Source organism: Pseudophryne corroboree, chromosome 4 (assembly GCF_028390025.1).
Source record: "Pseudophryne corroboree isolate aPseCor3 chromosome 4, aPseCor3.hap2, whole genome shotgun sequence".
NCBI classification, from domain to species: Eukaryota; Metazoa; Chordata; class Amphibia; order Anura; family Myobatrachidae; genus Pseudophryne; species Pseudophryne corroboree.
This window is the reverse complement of record NC_086447.1, coordinates 359070732-359097446: the sequence shown is the minus strand read 5'-3', so window position 1 is coordinate 359097446 and position 26715 is coordinate 359070732. Positions and strand designations below refer to the sequence as shown.

Genomic DNA, 26715 nt, shown 5'->3' with positions numbered 1-26715 from the left:
GAGAATCCGACAGCGTCATGATGACGTTCGGGCGCGCTCGGGTTAACCGAGCAAGGCGGGAAGATCCGAGTCGCTCGGACCCGTGAAAAAAACATGAAGTTCGTGCGGGTTCGGATTCAGAGAAACCGAACCCGCTCATCTCTAATCACATCGGGTGCCCAAAACATGACGGATGATTTATGTGACCCAATATGATGACAGGTCTCAAAGGAAATTAGAAAACATTGGCAGATTTTTCACTCGGACCCTGTTCCGGGCAAGACTTTATCAGATCCTCAGATGATGCCACTCAGGCATGGCAAAAATTTAAAACAGCTCTTGATGCATCCATCCTGTTACTCTCAAACAAGAGACACCACATGGTTGAATACACAAAAACCTGGGTGTATAAAATTTATTGGATATACAACCTGCCACTCAATGCTCACTGGTGTGTCCTTCCCTCACCCACAGAGTGGTAACCCAATGCACATAAAATATAAACTCCACTGTAGAATGGACCATGTTATATATTTGCTACTGTGCCCATGTGGGCTAACATAAGTTGGGATGAAAACCTGTAGATTCAGAGAAAGGTTGGCAAACCATTGGATGCACTCACCAGTGGCACCACACACAAGCCTGTTGCCCAGCACTTTTTAAACTTTGGACATCCAGTTGCTATATTAAAATGTAGGATCATGGATTGGGTCCCACCTCTTAAACGCGGTGGTGATCGGACATTGATCCTAAAAAAAACTTGAGGCCAAGTGGATCTTTACTATTGGCACTGTGTCAATGAACGAATACAATGCTCTCAATATTTTTTTGTGTTAATTAATTTCTTTAAAAAAAATGTTTAAATTTTTTGTACATTGACCACTGCAAACTCAATAAAGTAGCACTAATGGGATTGGTTCTTAGCGCGGTTATCCATTGTGGCAGGGCTGTTCATGCCAGCACACACCTGTAAGTAGGGGTACTTTGAATTTCCCTTTAGCCTTTCTGATGTGTAATAATAATTTTGAATAATGGGTTATTTGTGTTGTTTGGATAACTGTGAACATGGCGTTTTTTGGTGCTTGTATACTGTATATGGGGATCCGGCAGGCAGCATTTGCACAGCTACTGGAGACTGGTATGGATGCACTTTAATATTCTGCTGCTGCGTAGTTGTGCCTCCTGATGAAGATCCTGTTGGATCGAAACCGTTTGAGACCTTTATGTGATATGATGTGAACTCTGGATTAAAATCCTTTTTAAGTGCATGAAAATTCTGGTGAGTGCCCCAATTATTCTTCTCTATATTTGGATTACCCTGGACCTGGGGAATTGTGGGTAACACCCCAGTTGCTGTACCAAGGAAGATGTGAGTGCAACATAGAATAGTAGCCATTATGATTAATGTAAGATAGTCTAGTTACAAGTCAGCAAAGAAAGAAGTTTTACCAGCGCTGGCTGATCATGTAAATAATGAAAACAATCTAATGACCAAAAGGCTAAATAAAATATCACATTTATTATACAAATGTCAATAATTAAATAATTAAATAAATTTAAATCATAAAAAATAATAATAAATTATGAAATCCAAGATAAAATTGTGAATCAGTTTTCACTAAAAATGCCACGAAATGCCTGAATTATTTAAAAAGTCCACGTTAGGCTATTGAATGACACTCAGAGGGACTTTGTTTACTGGAGGTGTCCATCACTAGTCGGTTATTTTGCATGAACCGACAAATAGCAAATGTGAGGTAGTTACCAGTGATCCTTGGAGCAGAATGAGTCCACCTGTATTGACTGGATTAGTTGTCCTCTTAGGCATGGAGGAATATGTCCAGAATGGTGGATGCTGCTAGATGATTGTCCCAATGTGTATATTCCGAGTGTCAGGAGAGCCAGTGGTGCTGATAAATATCAGGATGGAGTAGTCGCTCAACGCGTTTCGCTGGTTTTAAATGATCCAGCTTCCTCTTGCTCCTGACACTCCTGACACTCGGAATATACACATTGGGACAATCATCTAGCAGCATCCACCATTCTGGACATATTCCTCCATGCCTAAGAGGACAACTAATCCAGTCAATACAGGTGGACTCATTCTGCTCCAAGGATCACTGGTAACTACCTCACATTTGCTATTTGTCGGTTCATGCAAAATAACCGACTAGTGATGGACACCTCCAGTAAACAAAGTCCCTCTGAGTGTCATTCAATAGCCTAACGTGGACTTTTTAAATAATTCAGGCATTTCGTGGCATTTTTAGTGAAAACTGATTCACAATTTTATCTTGGATTTCATCATTTATTATTATTTTTTATGATTTAAATTTATTTAATTATTTAATTATTGACATTTGTATAATAAATGTGATATTTTATTTAGCCTTTTGGTCATTAGACTGTTTTCATTATTTACATGATCAGCCAGCGCTGGTAAAACTTCTTTCTTTTTTGTCATTATCTTTTGGGGACTTACCATCCCCTTACCAGCCGCTATTGATAGCGCACCCTATTGTTCTTTCTAGTTACAAGTCAGCAACTGAAACATCGGTGGTAAAGCAGGCTATAAATATACTACATGTCTCTTACTTTTCTGTTGTCACTATGTTTATTATTGCAGAGCTTCGCTCTCATCTGCAGAGCCTACTGAGCTTGCTGCGCAGGGCAGAGGACTTCTTACGTGACACCAGCGATCTCTCATTCTTCACTCACAAAATCCCACAGTACATGGAACATATGCACAGTGATATGCTTCCCTCTAGAATTCGCAGAGACATTCCAGGTAACTCACTCAGGTACACAATCTAAGATTGTCTTTTACAGTGGCCTTTAAGTAACTTTAAAACGAAGGTACTGTAGATATACAACTCCTGGTGGAATCTAACAACTAGCATGCTCACATTGGGCCTGATTCCGGTTTGTACGCAATGGCAATGTTCATGCAACCGAGAGATTATTTGTAGATTGCGAATGTGTCATGGATGCACTGTGCACACGCAAAGGTATCGTTGCGATGCTGCTCGCAGTGACGATTTAAACGCAGAGTAATTGACAGGAAGGGACTATTTGGGGGAGGTAAAGGGGAGTGGTGACAAAAACACAGGCATGTCGTGTCCATTTTCAGGGTGTATATCCGCCGTCACCTGCGATCATGTATGTAGAGAAACATGGCTCCAGTGTCACTACTCCTGCGGCCAATCTGCGTCACATAGACTCATTTAGAGAGTCGATGTCCCTAGTTTCTGCGTCAAAGCTGTATGTGTATGCAGTTGTTGAGAACTTTGCGATGGCTTCGGGGGCATTTCTATTCTATGCTGAGTGACAGCTTCATTTGCGATTATTACCAAGTCCGTAGGCTGAAAAATCGCAGCTGTTTAGGCATGTGCGTACAAATTGGAATCAGGCTCATTGCACATTGTAAATATAATTTAAGAGCTAATGGGGCCTATGTAGCAATATCACGGCAGAGCCGCGATCATTACCTATCCTGGGTTTTTGTTTTACATACAGTAGTCTTTACAACTATGTGTTAAAAATTTCAGCAAGAACAGCAGTTGTGGCAACCACTGTCCTGAGCAATTCAGATTTAAAAAAGTCTCCTCCACAGGTAATGCTTTTGGTAGCTTGGCACATAAGGGTCAGGCCACAGTCAGCACTGAGAACAATTGGGACTGCGATCTGTAGTGCTAATTAGCCTTTTGCAAGAGATTTCTGTATAATCTCCTCCATTTGGCTATTGCTACATAGCACCGATACTTAGAATCATATGGAAGCTATCATTTCTGCTTGACTTAAGTAGAAGCTTGATACTTATAGTTATACCCCTTATAGCCTTAGGTGCTTTGTAACACTAACATAACTGTAGGCAACACTGTGTTCTTTATGCATGTACACACCCAGGGCCTACAGCAATTTAGATTTGACCACAACTTTGCATTCTGAAAATGCACATAAATGTACTGCCATAGATATACAGCTGTATAACAATATCATTTAGGCAATAAAGATATGACAGTGATCATCGTCATCATCATCATCATCATCATCATAATAATCTTATTTATAACGATGGCTTTAGTTTAAGTAAATTGTCTAAATAAATGATAATACGGGAGGGACCTGCCCCTCATCCATAATAGTGTCTCCTCCACTCCAGGGTTTATAACCTGGACAGTAGACCTCTAATGTGGGGGTACATAGAGAATGGAGTCTTCCAAGAAAAGCAACAACTAAAACCAGATTATTTTAGGTTGGGCAAGTCGTATGATCTCACAAGGAAACTTGTCATATTGTGTGCCAGCCCTTGCATGGTCAGCACAGGGCAAAATTCCCTAGGGATTTTGGGTCTGTAAAAAGTGTTTGGTGACCCTAAGGAAAATCTGCCCTGAGACAAATAAACTTGTGGCTAGTTAAACCCAGTACATAGCTATAGTCAGAAATAAATCATTCCTGTTTTGTAGCTATCATAATCCAGTAGGAAGAAAACCCTGATTGGCGCTGGAAACCTGCTCCTAGCAGAACTACAACAAGCCAAATGAAAGAATGGAAAGGGGCATGTCTATTACTAGCCAACCAAAATGACTTGTCACTGATTTGCTAGAATATGTGAGAAGACTGATTTGATTGGCTGTTCATAAATTTAACCGTTGTGACCTTAGGAACGCTTTCATTCATCATTGGATTATAATTGGATAACTACATGACAAAATTAAAAATAAAGTATACATTTAGGAGAGGTGAGTCAGGGGATGGAGGAATTATTAGCTCTAATAATTCCAGTCTGGTCATTTGTTTTTTTATTGTGTTCGGTAGGGCATGTTTGGATTTTTTATTTAAGTTTTTTTTTTTTTTTTTGATCTAGTAAAGATAGATGCTGGTAATGATATCTTCACATCTGCATTGATGCTTGTAAAATACTTATATGATGATATCACAAAGTACCTTTTTATTGGGTTATTAATATATTTGTCATATAGTAAGGTTTAACTGGTAACGTTTCATACATTCATGCAATAGGTTACTTAAGAGTTTACTCTGGAGAATTGGATAACACACAGCAAACCAATACTGATGTTACTAAAACAAGGAGTTTATACACAAGTGCATGATATTGTTATGTATTATTTTGTATTCTTCATGCAAAAGCTACAAGTTAATGAGTGGTCCTTTAATTTAGTTTTATAATCTTTGCAAAAGAGCAGAATCCAGAGATGAAGGCTATGGATAAAGAAAACACACAAATTAACTTAGAAGACCCTAATGGAACTGACAGACAGATTGAAAATGACACAAACAGGTAATCTGAAATGTCATTGTCTACATGGACAATATATAATAATAAATAGTATGGGGTGATTTAGAGGTGGAAGCAACTGTTCATGATTAACAACCATTGAAGGTGTATTTCCAATGGTTCTCTTTCATTGATGGCAGTGATGCAGGGCACACAGAGCTTAGAACCACCTCAACAAACAAAAGTATTCCTAGCACCAATGTGAGCCTGGGCTAGTCTCACTATAACAATGAAACCTGCAGCGTGGGATCCCCCTATCAGAAAGTGACACAGTCCCAGTCTGTCCGGCACAGGGCGGAATTTCCTGAGAGTGCGCCTTATTAAACAAATAGCCTAGGTGCGATCAGTGTTGGAGTTACAGGGCCTGAGTCTGAGTTGCACTCAAATCGTTCGCAGTGCCAACATTTACATAATTGAGGTAGTATTTGCTACTGTGCATGCATGAAAAATCAGAAAACCCCTTCGGCACATGCGCTACCCTGAGTGTACACACAAAGGTGCTATTTCAATGGGGTCAGACGCAGAGCTGGATTAATACTGTGAGGGGTTCTAGGCACTATAATGATTTAGGGCCACCTCCTCCAATCCATTGATATATATACATTTGATACACACTGATCACTAGACACACCGACATAACAAGCCACTGACATTGAGGCCCTGTAGCCTACTCCATCCCCAGAAACCGGGCCCTATAAGGCCCATAGCAGCTGCCTATGTCGCCTTGTGGAAAATTCACCCCTGGTCAGACAGTAGCAGAAAGGCAGAGTGATGTCTGTTCCTGGTCAGTGACTGGGAGGTGGCCTAAAGTGGATGCAAAAAGAGTCAATCTCATGGGTGTGTCATGGCAGTGTCAGTGCAAGCAGCTGCATTCTGAGACACATTGCCATTTCAGCAGAGGCCAAGTTCAGAAAGAGAAACTGCACCTGTTACAGGGTCAGTGTAAAGGTGTGTACACACAGCGCGATGCGCCGTACAGCCCGACATTGTCTATTTGATGGGGCCAGAGCCCGGCCCCGCCGATACAGTCAATGTTGGGCTGCCTGTCTATTTTTCCTTGTGATGCCGATTCCGTGGGGCCGCGCATCGGCATTGCAAGGACCATACACACGGTGCGATATGCACTATATTTTCTTATGAATTTGAAAGAAATCGCACCATGTGTACACACCTTAAGTGTGGATGGTGCACACAAAATGGGCGTCTCATGGCTTGTACAGTCAGGTGCACGCTGGTACACAAGGGGAAGGCTGAACTAGCATTTGCATATTATCACTCCGGCTACTCTGGCTACTCTGGCATGCAGGGCCTGATGGGACTGGTACTGCGACCTAAAAAATACTTTCAAAATAAAAGCACACACATAGTGAAAAAATGCTTTATTTATTTAAATAAACACTTTCTCAGTCCCTCAGCCACCCATTTGTTATTCAGCTATGTCCACTGTGATCCTCTTCTTTCTTCCATCTTTTAATCCAAATGGATAGTTTCTGCATGTTTTAAGTGAATGACCCATTCACCATTGCTGCAAGGGAAGAGAGATTATTGACATCTCCTGTGCATAGCACAGTCACAAGGTGGCTCGTTGTTGTCACCATACAGCAGTATGGGGACGTAAATTCATCAAGCTCCATAAACAAGGAGAGTTATGGTAGACTTATCATTGTTAACTCTCTTTCTGCGAGTTACATTGGGTTCCACAGGGGAACATTGGGGGAAGAGTGGATCTTGATCCAGAGGCACCAACAGGCTAAAGCTTTAGGCTGTCCCAGGATGCATTGGGGCCTCCTCTATAACCCCGTCTCCAGGCACTGTGAGCTCAGTTTCGTTAACCAGTCCAATGCAGGAGCAGGCAAGAGAGAAGGTAGATGTTAGTCACATAGAACCACATTCTCACGACAGGAGAAGGGACCAGCAGCTAATGCCATACAAACCCATGGGAGCTAGGTGTGTCAGAGCGGGCACCCTGCGGAACCCATTATACCTCGCAGAAAGAGAGTTAACAATGATAAGTCTACCATAACTCTCCTTTTCTGCAGCAGGTTACATTGGTTTCCACAGGAAAATATCGGGGATGTCCTAAAGCAGTTCCTCAAGGGAGGGGACGCGCCTTAGCGGGTATGAGAGCCTGGCGTCCAAAGGAAGCATCCTGGGAGGTGGAAGTATCAAAGGCATAGAACCTAATATACGTGTTCACAGAGGACCATATAGCCACCTTGCACAATTGTTCTGCGGACGCGCCACGGCGAGCCGCCCAAGAAGGTCCAACAGACTGAGTAGAATGAGCATTAATAGCAGCAGGAGCTAGGAGACCAGCCTGCACATAAGCTTGTGCAATCACCATTCTAATCCATCTACCAAGGTTTGCTTATTCGCAGGCCAGCCATGTTTGTGAAAACCAAACAAGACAAAAAGGGAGTCTGACCTCCTGATTGAGGTAGTCCTCTCCACATATATATGGAGAGCCCGTACCACATCCAAAGGTCGCTCTATGGAGGACAAATCAGAAGAGATAAAGGCTGGAACCACAATCTCTTGGTTAAGGTGAAAAGATGACACCACCTTTGGTAAATAACCTGGACGAGTTATAAGAACTGCCCGGTCACAATGAAATATTAGAAAGGATGGACGACAGGACAATGAGCCTAAGTCCGACACCCTTCTAGCAGAGGCAATAGCCAGTAAAAACAAGACCTTGGCTGTGAGACATTTAAGGTCCACCGTCTTAAGAGGTTCAAATGGAGACTCTTGCAGGGCATTCAGGACAACCGACAGATCCCATGGAGCCACAGGAGGGACATAGGGAGGCTGAATCCATAAGTCACCCTGAGTGAATGTATGAACAACAGGTATAGGCGCAATTTTTCTCTGAAACCATACCGACAAGGCAGATATGTGAACCTTGAGGGAGGCCAGACGAAGGCCTAAGTCCAGGCCTCTCTGCAGAAAAGCCAGAATTCTGGAAGTTCTGAATCTGTATGCATCATAATTCTTATCAGCACACCTGGTGAAGTAAGAATTCCAGACCCTGTAATAAATCCGAGCTGAAGCCGGTTTACAGACTTTTAACATAGTTTGGATGACCGCCTCGGAGAATTCATGGCTCTCAGGAGTGATGCTTCAAAAGCCACGCTGTCAAGCCTGGCCAGTTCCGGATAAAGACAAGGGCCCTGTACGAGGAGGTCTGGGCACTGAGGAAGTAGAAGAGGACGCTCTGTCGATAGACCCTGCAGGTCTGAGAACCAATGCCGTTTGTGCCACGCTGGAGTGACTAGAAGTACAAATCCTCCTTCTTGTTTGAACTATCGCAAGACCCTGGGCAGGAGTGACACTGGAGGGAACACATAAGGCACCCAAAAGTTCCATGGAATTGCCAGTGTGTCTACGAATGCTGCTTGAGGATCCCTGGACCTTGATCAGAAGACTACAACCTTGTGCTTGTGTCGAGACGCCACCAGGTCTACGTCTGGTAGGCCCCACTTGTCCACTAGGAGTTGAAAGACTTCTGGATGAAGACTCCACTCGCCGGCGTGCACGTCCTGGCGACTGAGGAAGTCTGCTTCCCAGTTCAGGACACCCTGAATGAACACTGACGATATTGCTGGCAGATGGCGTTCTGCCTAATGAAGGATGCTTGACACTTCCATCGATGCCATGCGGCTTTGAGTGCCACCTTGATGGATTATGTATGCCACCATGGTGGCATTGTCTGACCGTACTTGAACAGACCTACTCTGTACCAGAGGCAGGGCGAGAGATAGCGCATTGAACACCACCCGCAACTCCAGAATATTTATTGTGAAGAGTGACTCCTCATTGGTCCAGTGACCCTGAAAAGAGTGTTGCTCCAAAACCGCACCCCATCCCCTTAGACTAGCATGCATTGTCAGCAGGACCCAGTTGGGGATCCAGAAGGGACGGCCCCTGCTCAATTGCTGGTCCCGTAGCCACCAGGTCAGCGACAGACGAACCTCCGGAGTGTGAGATCTGATTCGATGAGGTAGGCCATCCCACTTTGAAAGGATTAACCTCTGCAGAGGGTGAGAATGAGATTGAGCGTACTCTACCATGTCGAATACAGACACCATCAGGCCAAGTACTTGCATCGCCGAGTGTATCAACACTCTGGGGCGACAAAGGAAGCATCTTATCCTGTCTTAATGTCTCAGGGCTTTTTCTGGAGACAGAAACAGTTGTTGACTGTATGTGTCCAGGAGTGCCCCCAGATGCACCATGCTCTGAGCTGGGACCAGCGAGGATTTCTTCCAATTGATGAGCCACCCGTGGGCTTGTAGGAAGCTTACTGTCAGTTGCAGATGACTGAGGAGGACATCGTGGGAGTTTGCTAGAATCAGCAAGTCGTCCAGATACAGCAGGATCTTGACTCCCTGGCGACGGACATGGGCCGTCATTACGGCCATGACTTTGGTGAAGATCCGAGGAGCCATAGCCAGTCAAAATGGCAGAGCCTGGAACTGATAGTGGAGATTGCCAATAGCAAACCGCAGATACTTCTGATGAGACATGGCAATTATTATTATTTATTACCAATTATTTATATAGCGCACACATATTCCGCAATGCTTTACAGAGAGAATATTTGGCCATTCACATCAGTCCCTGCCCCAGTGGAGCTTACACTCTATATTCCCTATCACATGTACATGCACACACATTCACACTAGGGCTAATTTTGTTGGGATACAATTAGTCTACCAGTATATTTTTGGATTGTGGGAGTACCCGGGAGAAACCCACACAAGTACGGGGAGAATATACAAACTCCACACAGAGCCATTATGGGAATCAAACTCATGACCTCAGTGCTGTGAGGCAGTAATGCTAACCATTACACCATCCGTACTTCCCCGTCCTGCGATAGGTATATGCAGGTACGCATCCTGTATTTCCAGGTATACCATATAGTCTCCGGATTCCATAGCTAGTACAATTGAGCGCAGTGGACACTCTCACAAACTTGTTCAGTGATTTGTGGTTAAGTATAGGCCGGAAAGACCCATTGGGTTCGGAACTAGAAACAGGGTTGAGTAGTAACCTCTGCCTCTCTGTGCCAGAGGAACCGGCACTACCACTCCTGTATTCAGGAGGGAACCCACAACCTTTTGCAGAGCTTGCACCTTTAACTGATCCGAAGGGATAACTGTGGTGCAAAACTGGTGAGGGGGATGTCTCTTGAAGTACACTGCATACCCATGAGAGACAATTTCCCGCACCCATGCATCTGAAATGGTCTTTAACCAGACCTGGGTGAACTGCAGAAGTTGGCCTCCCACCCTGGGGTCCCCCAGGGGGACGCCAACCCTGTCATGTGGCAGGCTTGTCTTGTTTAGAAGCAGGCTGATGGGCCGCCCAGGACTGCTTTGCCTTTGGCTTAGTGGTTTTGAGAGCACAAGATTGTGTCGGGTATGCCTGACCTTTTTCTTTCCCTTGAGGCCAAAAGGAACGAAAATCGGTACCTTTAACCTTCTGTGCAGAAGAATTAGTATTTGGGAGAAAGGCAGTCTTAGCAGCCGCCAATTCACACACAATTTTATTTAGATCTTCCCCAAACAAAATGTCCCCCTTAAAGGGGAGTACATCCAAGCTCTTTTTGGAGTCTAGGTCCACCTTCCATGACCTCAACCACAGAATAGGGCGAGCCAGGACAGACATAGTCGACGCCTTGGCTGCCAACACACCAGCCTCAGAGGACGACTCCTGAATGTAATAGGCAGCAGTGGTAATGTGAGACAGGTACTGTCTGGCAGTGTCAGATATATCCTCAGGCAGCTCTTCCTCTAATGCCTGAACCCATACTTCAATTCCTTTTATAGCCCAAGAGGCCGCAATAGTGGGCTATGTACAGCACCTGTCATGGAGTAAATAGACTTCAGGCATCCCTCCACACGCTTATCTGTTGGTTCCTTCAGTGAAGTGACAGTGGTGAAAGGCAGAGTGGATGACACCACTAGGCGGGTGACATGAGAATCCACTGGCGGTGAATTTTCCCACTTGTTACATAACTCTGCAGGGAGAGGATAGTGAGTCAAGGCCCGTTTAGAAGAGGGAATTTCTTCCCTGGCTTAGACCAGGGCTTCTGCCTGATGTCCACCAAATGGTCAGAATGGGGTAATAGATTTTTAAGCACCTTCTGCCGTTTGAACACATCAGTTTTCTTAGCCACAGTAGTGGAATCCTCATCATCAGTGATTTGTAGGATTTGCTTAATAGCAACCACAAGGGCAGGGGCATCAATTTGCAATGGAGATTCCCCGTCAGAAACACCTGATTCAGTGTCTGGCAGGCCAGTATGCTCCCCCTCCTGTTCAGATGAAACATCTCAGAGATTCGTGGATTGTAAGGAGGAAGCAGCCCGCTTAGATGACCCAGAGACACAAGAGTGACCAGGAGTAGATTTTTGCCTGACCAAGGAATGAGTTATTTGCTGCAACTGGTTAGTCAAATTTTCTGCCCAGGGTGGATTAACCATAGGGACAATTTGTGGCTGTAATCGCAGAGGTGGTCCCATAGGGGGCGTAAGGCATACCACCAGAGTAAATATGTCGGGAGGGGGTAGGGTAAGGGAAAGGGAAGGAAACTAGAGCACAGGTGGTAGGGTATAGGTTATATGGTCATGACAACCAGTAATTCCATAAACCACAATTTTTTTATTATGTTCTTAAGAGAAAGATTTTAACCATAACACGTGTGGGGGTGCTCCCCTGAGAGTAGGCAATTACAAGTGTAAAAGAGAAAAAAGAAACTCTCTTTTTCTGGGGGCACTCATTGATAAATTATTTATACTTAAAATATAACTTTTATTAGTTTAAGATTAAAATATTAGGCACAACACTAGACATAGACATTAACATATACACATAGATAAACACTCACTAAAGGGAAAAACGAAGAAAAACAAGGTGAAATAGGAACAAAGCCACACTTTAAATACTCGTATGGCACAGTGTCACAATTGGAGATAGGCGTTGTTGTATTATAACCAATAGTTTCATCAATGGCCCTGATAGTATCAACAGGACAACATGTTCATATCACACCACTCCTTCTTACTAATCTCGAGATTAGTAAGAAGGAGTGGTGTGATATGAACATAACCAACCAGTTTATACTTAATTGCCCTATTAGCCATACTAATTAAAATTGGTAGAGCACTTTTAAGCAATAAGACTGATTGAGATTGATTTACCTTTCTCTACTAGCTATTACTGTTGTCCTGTTGATACTATCAGGGCCATTGATGAAACTATTGGTTATAATACAACAACGCCTATCTCCAAAAAGTTTTGTGCAGTTTCTGAGTAGCTCAGAACTTACTCAGTCGCTGCGATCACTCCCAGAAAATGGTCAGTTGCCACTAACAAACGCCTTCTTTCTGTCAATCTCCTTGCAATCGGCTGTGCGAATGGATTCTTCGTAAAAAAAATCCATCGCTCAGCAATGATCCGCTTTGTACCAGTACGACGCACCTGCGCATTGCGGTGCATACGCATGTGCAGTTCTGACCTGATTGCAGCGCAGCGAAAAATCATAGCGTGCAATCAGGTCAGAATGACCCCCATAGTACACAGCTCCCCCCCATGGTAAATCTTTGGCACATGCTCTGCATGATGCAGGAGCATCCACAGACTTATTGCCCTTCTTATTAGACATTGTACATAAATGCAACAACAGGGCAATTTAGTAGGATAAAGCCAGACAGAGTACAATACCTATGAGTAAAACCGTTAGTACACAACACCAGCGATTTAATCTGGTATTATGTGACTGAGTACAGAATACATGTAATGGGTAAATACTGTGGCACACTATATATATGACCCTGACGCACCTAGTCCCTTAGAGTACAGAATATAGTGATAGGTACTGTACATCTGGGAAACACTGAAAAGTGAAACCACACAGCAGATACAGGCACACACAGTCACAGGCAATGCAGATAGTTATTATGACAATAAAACTGCACTGGACTAGTATATGTACAGATTATATATATATATATATATATATATATATATATATATATATATATATATATATATATATATATAAACACAGCACAGTCCTAGACCGAAGGTATATATCAGAATACTCGTACAATATATCCTGTAATAGCTACACTTTTTCTTAACTAACGCTGTCTGTTTAAAGACATGTAGAATACTCAAGTATTTGTAAAGACACAGCGCTCAATACAGGCGGCTTTACAAGGGAGACCTTGCAGTGCAGTCCCAGAGACCAGCCGCAACTATGCTTAGAAAATGGCTCCCAGCGTCTCAGTCAGGGAGTGAGGGAGAGTGTGAGGCAGCTCCAGGGTGGGAAAATCTGCAGTAGATGTCGCCCTGGGCCGTGGAGAGGATACAGGTCAAGCGCCGGCTCCACTATGCTGGACTTCCATCCCAGGTACTAGCGAGCCTTATTAAATGGGGCATTAGTACACCTGACCTGTGCTGTATTGCCCTGGTGGTCTAGTGGAGTTCCTGCTTGGTGATAGTGTCCACGCCAGCGCCTCAACCTATCTCCCTAGGTCGCAGACGGATCGCAATTTAATGGCGGGTCCTGCCTGGGGACCCTCTTACCTCCTCCCCGTAGCAGCCACGCGAACCAGGAGAGTGACTGCGACCGTGTGCCTAAAGCCGGAGCATCTCCGCCACAAGTACCCGGGAACAGGCCACGGGAGTATGCAATGCCACTTGGGAGGTGATGGAGCTGCAATGCTGAATGTCACACAGACACACAGCGCTGACAGCTCAGTTTGGAAGAAATGTTCTATCAGAAAAAGCTTTTTCAGGGCTGCCCAGTCAGTGCAGCCCACCTGTTAAGTGACCTGCTGCTGCAGACACCAACTGAAAATGAGCTCACAGTGCCTGGAGGCGGGGATATAGAGGAGGCCCCAATGCACCCTGGGACAGCCTAAAGCTTTAGCCTGTTGGTGCCTCTGGATCAAGATCCACTCTACCCACAATGTTTCCCTGTGGAAACCAATGTAACCTGCAGTGCCGTTTCTTGCGGCGGGCGAGCCGTGCAACCGCATGGGGCGCCCGCTGCGGCACTTTACGGGTCCCAGATTCCCCCCTCCTCTCTTCTCCCGAGTACTCCTGCTCGGGGGGTGGAGTTTCGCGGTATGACGCGGTTGCGTCGTGACGTCACGACGCAACAGCGTCAATCTGCAAAACTCCGCCCCCCGAGCAGGAGTACTCGGGAATAGGGAGGAGGGGGAGATAAGCTGTTAAGAGGAGGCGCCGGCGGCCGGCGCGAGGAGCGGGAAGATCTTGACATGTAAGTTCATCTCTCTTCCCCCCTCCCACTCCCTTCCTCCCCCCCCCCCCCCACTTGACACTTGCCTGCCGTACTGCATAGAATAGGGACACTTTCCTGCCGTACTGTGTAAATTAAGGACACTTTCCTGCCGTACTGTGTAAAATAGGGACACTTTCCTGCCGTACTGTGTAAAATAGGGACACTTTCCTGCCGTACTGTGTAAAATAGGGACACTTTCTTGCCGCAATGAGTAAAATTGGGACACGTGCCTGCCGCAATGTGTAAAATGGGGGCACGTGCCTGCCGTACTGTGTAAAATGGGGACACGTGCCTGCCGCAATGTGTAAAATGGGGACACTTTCCTGCCACAATGTGTAAAATGGGGACATGTGCCTGCCGCAATGTGTAAAATGGGGACACTTGCCTATTGTACTGTGTAAAATGGGGGCACGTGCCTGCCGCAATGTGTAAAATGGGGACACATGCCTGCCGCAATGTGTAAAATGGGGACACTTTCCTGCCGCAATGTGTAAAATGGGGGTACGTGCCAGCCGCAATGTGTAAAATGGGGACACGTGCCTGCTGTAATGTGTAAAATGAGGACTTTTTTTTTTTATCCTGTGGTGGCTGTGATGATGAGATGAGGACACGCCCACCTTAACAAAGCCACGCCCATTTTAATGAGGCCACACAACCTTGTCGGGAGCTTTTCCTTCTTATATTTATGGGGGGGGGGCGCATTTTTTTTTTATGTGAATGGTGGGGTGGGCGCATTTTTTTATCTCGCACTGGGAGCCAAATTGGCTAGAAACGGCCCTGGTAACCTGTTGCAGAAAGATCATTTTTGGCCACTTCACTTTGTACTACTAACTTAATGGAAGTGGCATATTACCTCTTCTAACTCTCGCTGTAAGAAATCTAGATCCGCCTTCTATAACCCTGGCTGTTCGCAGTAACACTGGCCAGCAGTGTAAACTTTTGTCACTAGTTTTAGCAGTCAAAGTGAAAGTGTTAGGGCTTCATGGTACATCTGTTTTTCGGAGCAGCTTGCTAAAACGCTTTTCCCTGTATTAATATGGTTTATTGTACCATTGTATGCATTTATCATTTAAATTCATTCTTTGTATAGCTAATGTATGTTATATACAGGTTAATCAATATACGTGGGAAGTTGGTACTGTGTAATGATACTAGACTTAGCCAAGAGGCCGATGAGTAGTTTTATCACTACACTAATAACCCCCTTCACTTCCCTTACAGAGATCTGCACAGCACACAATTTGCATTACTGTTTCCAGACCTGGGACCGAACCTCGATGACTGGGTCTCTCTTCTTCACAGTATAGTAGATCCTGAGTCTGTGATTTCACTGGAAGAGAACCCAGCAGAAAAAGAGACCATGGGTGTGGAAGTGCAGCTTTTCCTGGAGGTATGGAAATATTCATTGGCATTGTATATAGTGTATATAGGTGGTTATTCCGAGTTGTTCGTTTGTTGACGATTTTCGCAATGGAGCGATTAGAGAAAAAATGCGCATGCGCTAGCGATGCGCGCATGCGCTAAGTACTTTCACACAAAACTTAGTAGATTTACACAAGGCCGACCGACGTTTTTTCATCGCTGGAGGGATCGTAGTGTGATTGACAGGAAGTGGGTGTTTCTGGGCGGCTACTGAGCGTTTTCCGGGAGTGTGCTAAAAAACGCAGGCGTGCCAGGTAAAAACGCAGGAGTGGCTGTGGAAACGGGGGAGTGGCTGGCTGAATGCAGGTCGTGTTTGTGACGTCAAACCAGGAACTAAACGGACTGAGGTGATCGCAATCTAGGAGTAGGTCTGGAGCTACTTAGAAACTGCAAGGAATTATTTAGTAGCAGTTCTGCTAATCTTTCGTTCGCAATTCTGCTAAGCTAAGATACACTCCCAGAGGGCGGCGGCCTAGCGTTTGCAATGCTGCTAAAAGTAGCTAGCGAGCGAACAACTCGGAATGACCACCATAGTGACTGCATCGCTTCTACAAGGACATGACTATTTTGCACTTGTAATATTTATGGATTATATAACAAGTTACAGTGTTATTAATTTAAATACAGACCATGTCCTGCTGTATTTGAGTGAATGTTTAAAACTGTCGATTGGCTAGGGAGTAAGTTCTAGAGGAGATGGACAGAACAGCGGTGGGGTGAGGCAGGTGGGGCTAGCCAGTGCCTCCTGAATCATTTAGCTTACCACACGTCTCTGCAGAACAGGAGAAATGTGTGAGTCGGGCATGAGAGGAGGGAAGCAGGTGGTGTGGAGGCGGAAACGGAGGAAGAGCAGATGAAGCGGGAGAGTGTGCACAGAAATGCATTTTTTAGATAATGAAGGGAGCAGAGTGATTAAGAGCTGTGTGAGGATCATGTCACAGCTCTCACTGGTATGGTATGGATGCTCTCCGTACTATTAGGATTGGTGTAGACCTATAATAGAGTTGTGGAGTGTAAAATACAGTATTGGTGGTCTTCACCAGGTCCCCTACAGGGAGTTTGGACTTTGCTGCATCCAATACACAAGGCGCTGCCCTCTGACTGGGTTCCTATTTATGGGCTGGAGGGTACCAAAGTAGGCAGTAAGAATGGTCACTGTGAGGCATACAGGAACACGTCAGAGCCAGGTGGGCACTGCAGTACCAGGGGACGGGCAGAATCAGGTCAGGAGAAAGCCAAAGTCGGAAGCAGGAAATCACAAGAAGCAGTACCAAAAGAGCAGGTGAGGAGAATGGTCAGACAGACCGGAGCAGAACACAGGTAATCACATTGGGAGTTCATGCAGAACAGATGCTGGAGTACAGGATATAAGCATAATACACTGGCACTGAATAGTGCCCAGAGACTTCCTTAAATAGGCAGGAGATTTGATTTTGGTGCCATGACATCACATCTGGCACTTTAAATTTCAAACAGAGTGGCGTGCTTGTCCCTTTGGGAGCACCAGCTCTCTGTAACCAGAGATGACTTGAGGTGCCGAGGAGAGCAGAACCACCCACATCAGCAGCCAAGATAGTTAGGTAATTCCGGCAGACCCCACAGCAGCTGCAGAGAAGGACTGCCAGCAGAGAAGGGGACTTCGCCGTGGCAGGTGACAGCCGGCACTTGCCTGTCTGCAACAGGACCACTGCTGCACAGCATTGTTACAGGACCACTGCTGCGCAGCATTGTTACAGGACCACTGCTGCACAGCATTGTTACAGGAGCACTGCTGCACAGCATTTTTACAGGACCACTGCTGCACAGCATTGTTACAGGAGCACTGCTGCACAGCATTGTTACAGGACCACTGCTGCACAGCATTGTTACAGGAGCACTGCTGCACAGCATTGTTACAGGACCACTGCTGCACAGCATTGTTACAGGAGCACTGCTGCACAGCATTGTTACAGGAGCACTGCTGCACAGCATTGTTACAGGATCACTGCTGCACAGCATTGTTACAGGACCACTGCTGCACAGCATTGTTACAGGACCACTGCTGCACAGCATTGTTACAGGACCACTGCTGCACAGCATTGTTACAGGACCACTGCTGCACAGCATTTTTACAGGACCACTACTGCACAGCATTGTTAGACCTTTAAGAAGGAGCAGGGCTTTAACATACTGTGACAGGTCAGAAGTTTGCAATTGATTCCAAGGGGAATCGAGAGCCATTGAAGCAGGCTGCAGAGAGGGCAAGCTGATGTAGAAAGGTTAGAAAGTAAATAAGACGAGCAGTAGCGTTATATTGAAGTGGGGAGAGCTGAGTAAGGGGTGGGCCACAGAGGGGGAGGTAACAGTAATTGAGGCATCAGATGATGAGTGCATTGGTTTTGGTGAAGAAAAGGCCAAATCTTAGAGATGTTTCATAGTTGGAAATGGCAAGAATAAGATATACAGTAGATTGAATGTGTAGGATGAAGGATTGGAGGGGTCAGGAATGGCACCCAGGCAGCTGACAATGAGAAACACCAGAAGGAGATGTTGACAAGCAGAAAATAAGAATTTACTTACCGATAATTCTATTTCTCGTAGTCCGTAGTGGATGCTGGGGACTCCGTAAGGACCATGGTGAATAGCGGCTCCGCAGGAGACAGGGCACAAAAGTAAAAGCTTTAGGATCAGGTGGTGTGCACTGGCTCCTCCCCCTATGACCCTCCTCCAAGCCTCAGTTAGGATACTGTGCCCGGACGAGCGTACACAATAAGGAAGGATCTTGAATCCCGGGTAAGACTCATACCAGCCACACCAATCACACTGTACAACCTGTGATCTGAACCCAGTTAACAGCATGATAACAGCGGAGCCTCTGAAAAGATGGCTCACAACAATAATAACCCGATTTTTGTAACAATAACTATGTACAAGTATTGCAGACAATCCGCACTTGGGATGGGCGCCCAGCATCCACTACGGACTACGAGAAATAGAATTATCGGTAAGTAAATTCTTATTTTCTCTGACGTCCTAAGTGGATGCTGGGGACTCCGTAAGGACCATGGGGATTATACCAAAGCTCCCAAACGGGCGGGAGAGTGCGGATGACTCTGCAGCACCGAATGAGAGAACTCCAGGTCCTCCTCAGCCAGGGTATCAAATTTGTAGAATTTTGCAAACGTGTTTGCCCCTGACCAAGTAGCAGCTCGGCAAAGTTGTAAAGCCGAGACCCCTCGGGCAGCCGCCCAAGATGAGCCCACCTTCCTTGTGGAATGGGCATTTACAGATTTTGGCTGTGGCAGGCCTGTCACAGAATGTGCAAGCTGAATTGTACTACAAATCCAACTAGCAACCGTCTGCTTAGAAGCAGGAGCACCCAGCTCGTTGGGTGCATACAGGATAAACCGCGAGTCAGCCTTCCTGACTCCAGCCGTCCTGGAAACATATATTTTCAGGGCCCTGACAACATCTAGCAACTTGGAGTCCTCCAAGTCCCCAGTAGCCGCAGGTACCACAATAGGCTGGTTCAGGTGAAACGCTGACACCACCTTAGGGAGAAACTGGGGACGAAACCGCAGTTCTGCCCTGTAAGAATGGAAAATCAGATATGGGCTTTTGTGAGACAAAGCCGCCAATTCTGACACTCGCCTGGCCGAGGCCAGGGCCAACAGCATGGTCACTTTCCATGTGAGATATTTTAAATCCACAGATTTGAGCGGTTCAAACCAATGTGATTTAAGGAATCCCAGAGCTACATTGAGATCCCACGGTGCCACTGGAGGCACAAAAGGGGGCTGTATATGCAGTACTCCCCTGACAAACGTCTGGACTTCAGGAACTGAAGCCAATTCTTTCTGGAAGAAAATCGACAGGGCCGAAATTTGAACCTTAATGGACCCCAATTTGAGGCCCATAGACACTCCTGTTTGCAGGAAATGCAGGAATCGACCGAGTTGAAATTCCTCCGTGGGGGCCTTCCCGGCCTCACACCACGCAACATATTTTCGCCAAATGTGGCGATAATGTTGTGCGGTCACCTCCATCCTGGCTTTGACCAGGGTAGGGATGACCTCTTCCGGAATGCCTTTTTCCCTTAGGATCCGGCGTTCAACCGCCATGCCATCAAGGCAGCCGCGGTAAGTCTTGGAACAGACATGGTCCTTGCTGAAGCAAGTCCCTTCTTAGCGGCAGAGGCCCTGGGTCCTCTGTGAGCATCTCTTGAAGTTCCGGGTACCAAGTCCTCCTTGGCCAATCCGGAGCCACGAGTATAGTTCTTACTCCTCTCCGTCTTATAATTCTCACTACCTTGGGTATGAGAGGAAGAGGAGGGAACACATACCCTGACTGGTACACCCACGGTGTTACCAGAGCGTCCACAGCTATTGCCTGAGGGTCCCTTGACCTGGCGCAATACCTGTCCAGTTTTTTGTTGAGGCGGGACGCCATCATGTCCACCTTTGGTTTTTCCCAATGGTTCACAATCATGTGGAAGACTTCCGTGTGAAGTCCCCACTCTCCCGGGTGGAGATCGCCTGCTGAGGAAGTCTGCTTCCCAGTTGTCCACTCCCGGAATAAACACTGCTGACAGTGCTATCACATGATTTTCCGCGCAGCGAAGAATCCTTGCAGCTTCTGCCATTACCCTCCTGCTTCTTATGTCGCCCTCTCTGTTTACGTGGGCGACTGCCGTGATGTTGTCCGACTGGATTAGCACCGGTTGACCCTGAAGCAGAGGTCTTGCTAGGCTTAGAGCATTGTAAATTGCCTTTAGCTCCAGTATATTTATGTGAAGTGAAGTCTCCAGACTTGACCCCACTCCCTGGAAATTTCTTCCCTGTGTGACTGTTCCCCAGCCCCTCAGGCTGGCACCCGTGGTCACCAGGACCCAGTCCTGAATGCCGAATCTGTGGCCCTCTAATAGATGGGCACTCTGCAGCCACCACAGAAGAGACACCCTTGTCCTTGGAGACAGGGTTATCCGCTGATGCATCTGAAGATGCGATCCGGACCATTTGTCCAGCAGATCCCACTGAAAAATGCGTGAAATCTGCCGAATGGAATCGCTTCGTAGGAAGCCACCATTTTTCCCAGGACCCTTGTGCAATGATGCACTAACACTTTTCCTGGTTTTTGGAGGTTCCTGACTAGCTCGGATAACTCCATGGCTTTCTCCTCCAGGAGAATCACCTTTTTCTGGACTGTGTCCAGAATTATCCCTAGGAACAGCAGACGTGTCGTCGGGATCTTTTGGAATATTTAGAATCCACCCGTGTTGTTGTAGCAGTATCCGAGATAGTGCTACTCCGACCTCCAACTGTTCCTTGGACTTTGCCCTTATCAGGAGATCGTCCAAGTAAGGGATAATTAAGATGCCTTTTCTTCGAAGAAGAATCATCATTTCGGCCATTACATTGGTAAAGACTCGGGGTGCCGTGGACAATCCAAACGGCAGCGTCTAAAACTGATAGTGACAGTTCTGTACCCCGAACCTGAGGTACCCTTGGTGAGAAGGGCAATTTGGGACATGAAGGTAAGCATCCTTGATGTCCAGGGACACCATATAGTGTCCCTCTTCCAGGTTCGCTATCACTGCTCTGAGTGACTCCATCTTGAATTTGAACCTTTGTATGTAAGTGTTCAAAGATTTTAGATTTAGAATAGGTCTCACCGAGCCGTCTGGCTTTGGTACCACAAATAGTGTGGAATAATACCCCTTCCCTTGTTGAAGGAGGGGTACTTTGATTATCACCTGCTGGGAATCCAGCTTGTGAATTTCTTCCAATACTGCCTCCCTGTCGGAGGGAGACGTTGGTAACGCAGACTTCAGGAACCTGCGAGGGGGAGACGTCTCGAATTCCAATCTGTAACCCTGGGAAACTACCTGTAAGATCCAGGGGTCCACTTGCGAGTGAGCCCACTGCGCGCTGAAAATCTTGAGACGACCCCCCACCGCACCTGGGTCCGCTTGTAAGGCCCCAGCGTCACGCTGAGGATTTGGCAGAAGCTGTGGAGGGCTTCTGTTCCTGGGAAGGGGCTGCCTGCTGCAGTCTTTTTCCCTTTCCTCTACCCCGGGGTAGATATGACTGGCCTTCTACCCGCTTGCCCTTATGGGGACAAAGGGACTGAGGCTGAAAAGACGGTGTCTTTTTCTGCTGAGAGGTGACTTGGGGTAAAAAAGGTGGATTTCCAGCTGTTGCCGAGGTCACCAGGTCCGATAGACCGACCCCAAATAACTCCTCCCCTTTATACGGCAATACTTCCATGTGCCGTTTGGAATCCACATCACCTGACCACTGTCGTGCCCATAAACATTTTCTAACAGAAATGGGCATCGCACTTACTCTTGATGCCAGGGTGCAAATATCCCTCTGTGCATCTCGCATATATAGAAATGCTCAATATTTTCAGTCAGGGAATCCGACCAAGCCACCCCAGCGCTGCACATCCAGGCTGAGGCGATCGCTGGTCGCAGTATAACACCAGTATGTGTGTATATACTTTTTAGGATATTTTCCAGCCTCCTATCAGCTGGCTCCTTGAGGGCGGCCGTATCTGGAGATGGTAACGCCACTTGTTTTGATAAGCGTGTGAATGCCTTATCCACCTTAGGGGGTGTTTCCCAACGCGCCCTAACTTCTGGCGGGAAAGGGTATAACGCCAATAATTTCTTAGATATTAGCAATTTTTAATTCATCTGATTCAGGAAAAACTACAGGTAGTTTTTCCACACCCCACATAATACCCTTTTTTGTGGTACTTGTAGTATCAGAAATATGTAACACCTCCTTCATTGCCCTTATCATGTAACGTGTGGCCCCACTGGAAAATACGTCTGTTTCTTCACCGTCGACACTGGAGTCAGTGTCCGTGTCTGTGTCTGTGTCGACCGACTGAGGTAATGGGCGTTTTAAAGCCCCTGACGGTGTTTGAGACGCCTGGACAGGTACTAATTGGTTTGCCGGCCGTCTCATGTCGTCAACCGACCTTGCAGCGTGTTGACATTATCACGTAATTCCATAAATAAGCCATCCATTCCGGTGTCGACTCCCTAGGGGGTGACATCACCATTACAGGCAATTGCTCCGCCTCCACACCAACATCGTCCTCATACATGTCGACACACACGTACCGACACACAGCACACACACAGGGAATGCTCTGATAGAGGACAGGACCCCACTAGCCCTTTGGGGAGACAGAGGGAGAGTTTGCCAGCACACACCAAAACGCTATAATTATACAGGGACAACCTTATAATAAGTGTTTTCCCTTATAGCATCTTAATATATTATAATATCGCCACACAAAATGCCCCCCCCTCTCTGTTTTAACCCTGTTTCTGTAGTGCAGTGCAGGGGAGATCCTGGGAGCCTTCCCACCAGCAGAGCTGTGTGGGAAAAATGGCGCTGTGTGCTGAGGAGATAGGCCCCGCCCCCTTTTCGGCGGGCTCTTCTCCCGGTTTTTCTGGATTCCTGGCAGGGGTTAAATACATCCATATAGCCCAGGGGCTATATGTGATGTATTTTTAGCCAGTTTAGGTATTAACATTGCTGCCCAGGGCGCCCCCCCCCAGCGCCCTGCACCCTCAGTGACCGCTGGTGTGAAGTGTGCTGAGAGCAATGGCGCACAGCTGCAGTGCTGTGCGCTACCTTAAGAAGACAAGGATGTCTTCAGCCGCCGATTTCTGGACCTCTTCTTTCTTCAGCATCTGCAAGGGGGCCGGCGGCGCGGCTCCGGTGACCCATCCAGGCTGTACCTGTGATCGTCCCTCTGGAGCTAGTGTCCAGTAGCCTAAGAAGCCAATCCATCCTGCACGCAGGTGAGTTCACTTCTTCTCCCCTAAGTCCCGCGTTGCAGTGAGCCTGTTGCCAGCAGGACTCACTGAAAATAAAAAACCTAACAAAACTTTTACTCTAAGCAGCTCTTTAGGAGAGCCACCTAGATTGCACCCTTCTCGGCCGGGCACAAAAACCTAACTGAGGCTTGGAGGAGGGTCATAGGGGGAGGAGCCAGTGCACACCACCTGATCCTAAAGCTTTTACTTTTGTGCCCTGTCTCCTGCGGAGCCGCTATTCCCCATGGTCCTTACGGAGTCCCCAGCATCCACTTAGGACGTCAGAGAAATAAATATTTATGTATCTATGGGCCTGATACAGAGGTGGACGCAATATTCAGAATGATATTTTGGACCCTTGGTCATGTATCCTGGGAACTGTTCTGCTGGGCCGCTATTGCTGCTGGCAATCAAACAGTAAAGAAATGATAGGAAATCTCCTTTCAGGCATGTTGGTGTATTCTTGTAGTGGTATGTACTGTACTGGTGAAACTAGGGTAACCCAATGAATGGAGGCTGTTCTTTGACTCCTTTGGGCCATGCTGCCTGTTCCAACAAAATATAAGTAAGTAAATCCTATGGTGTACATCTATGGTAATAATATGACTACCCTCAGCACATAGAAAGGTTTTATTCCTCCCTTGTGTGCAGTGTCCCCTCAAATCATTTAGTAAGTCGTCTTTTATGGAAGCTAAAATGTTGCTTTCTTGATGTCCAGATGAATGATGGAGCAGTAGAAGAACTAAAAGAAGAAGGATGGCAGGTCATTCACAGTCTGAAGTCACAGCTCAGAAGAGAGGGACTCTTCACAGACGACCCTGCAATGTCAGATCTAGGTATAAAGATTACTTTATCATACAGTATCACCACATTACCTGTGTAGCTCCATACAGTATTTATTTGGGTTGTAGTCTTCAAACAGGAGTATCATGATACTTTATTCTGAGCTGTGGGCCTGATTCATGTTTGTAAATAAAGCAAAAAAGCAAGTACCTTTGTGTCTGGAACAAACCACATTGCCATGCAAGGGGAGCAAATACATTTATATTTTTTCTGTGCACAGTAAATACTGTCTGCTGTTGCATGTAGCCCACAAATGTTAGCTTTGTTTTTACACTGCATTTATATTACAGTTTGAATACAACCCACCCAAATCTAAATCTCTCTGCACATATTACATCTGCCCCACCTGCAGTTCAACATGGTTTTACCCAGTTGCTTGCTTTTATGCTTTACTTACAAACATGAATCAGGCCCTATGTACTTTCTGCAATGAAGTGTAAATCAACAGCTCACATCTAGTGGGGCCAAACTACTATTTAATTAACTTGTGTAATCCTATTTAACAGAAAAGAAGTCAACTCCGGGTCATTCCCAGCCGCAAAAGAGAGACACCACAAGAGCTGCTGGAGAAGCAAATGTTCAAGGTACTGTACCACCTTACAATGAGTCACATATATATATACCTGCATAAATTATTGGAATTGGAGAATTGCTATTGTTCTGACGACTGAGTCAATTAAATATTTACATACAAAATTTTAATATTTACAAATAATCATATCTGAGTCCACAGTATAGATTATCATGAGTTGTGGCCCCTGATTATTGGTTGTTTCTCTCCAGTCCTTTCCAGTGTATATAACAACTGAAATTGGGGATGGTTGTTTTTCAAAATAAAAGTTGCTCATAATTAATTTATTGGCCCATTGCAGGTGCGTGTAAGGGAGGGGTTAATCTAGACAAGAAAAAAACAAGACACAAATTCCAGCAAAGCACTCTGCAATGTGTCAGCAAGAGACATGCATCCTACAGAGGCTTGCCTTAATATCACTTTAATCTGGCACAACTTTGATTTACAAAGGTTCTGTGGTTGATTAAAACGGGAAGTGGTGAAGATACCGCTGCACAGGATCCCGGCGATCACAATGCCAACACCACGATCCCGCACAGCGGTACAATGCCGGCGCTGGATTCCCGGCCCCACAGGCTATTCTCCCTCTATGGGCGAAAAGGCTGATTAGCGCTCACCCCGCTGCTGGCATCCCGGCCATCGGTATTACATGCTGATTCCAATTAAAACCTGATGAATTGCAGGCTTGACTATTGCCAGCCATAGAACCTGTGCAGGGCCGGATTATAGATGGTGTGTCCACACACATTGCCCCACCTGTCCCACTGTACACACTCCCTGGTGTGACCAGCTCCCTCCTGGCAACATCACAGCGACACTCTATCAGCCACAAAGACCTACTCCCTACTCACCACCCAGTACAATGTCTCCATCTTTCCCTCTGCTGGGGTGGATGTGCTCGTCTCGCTCGCCTGGATTCTTGCTGGCTGCTACTTGGTGAACAGTTGGAGACAGAGCTTCTGGCAGAAGGAAGAGTGCAGCTGAGAGTGTGATCCTCTCCAGTCACGACCACCGAGTCCTGACAGGTCAGCACCAGGGCTTAGTTCCCGGCCCACTCCTGTGTGTGCTCTGCCATCCCCCTGCCCATTGCAATGACAGCAGCTGTGGTAGGGGACTACAGCTGGAAACCTGGCATTGCAAGATGACACTTGGCCATCCAGAGACCACCCTTCCTGTTGGCCCCACTGCTCCCCAGTGTACATCACAGTTCGCACCAATCATGTGTCTATATCTTTATTATTAGTGCTATTATGCAGGGGCATAGTAGTATTGGCTACAGCACTTGGGGGGGGGGGGGGGAGTTGGGCATCAATATGTGGTGACCCCCACAACTTAGTGTGGCCCTGAACCTGTGTAAATCACAGGTGTTCCATTTTAAAGGGATATTATGGCAAACATAATCCTACATAATAATAAATTGCAGAGGAGTCAGTCACACACATTTTGCATATATATGATAAGTCAGCC

The 26715-nt window shown here is 46.2% G+C and overlaps 1 protein-coding gene across 1 annotated transcript in view; it reads left to right on the top strand.

The window, feature by feature from the left end:
* PRSS56 (serine protease 56) overlaps positions 1-26715 on the top strand; it is a 240669-nt gene that overhangs the window by 179711 nt on the left and 34243 nt on the right. The window contains exons 12-16 of the mRNA XM_063919643.1: positions 2606-2767; positions 5182-5281; positions 15818-15986; positions 24553-24670; positions 25184-25261. Of these exons, the coding sequence (XP_063775713.1) occupies positions 2606-2767; positions 5182-5281; positions 15818-15986; positions 24553-24670; positions 25184-25261 (627 nt within the window). The remainder of the gene's footprint in view (positions 1-2605; positions 2768-5181; positions 5282-15817; positions 15987-24552; positions 24671-25183; positions 25262-26715) is intronic.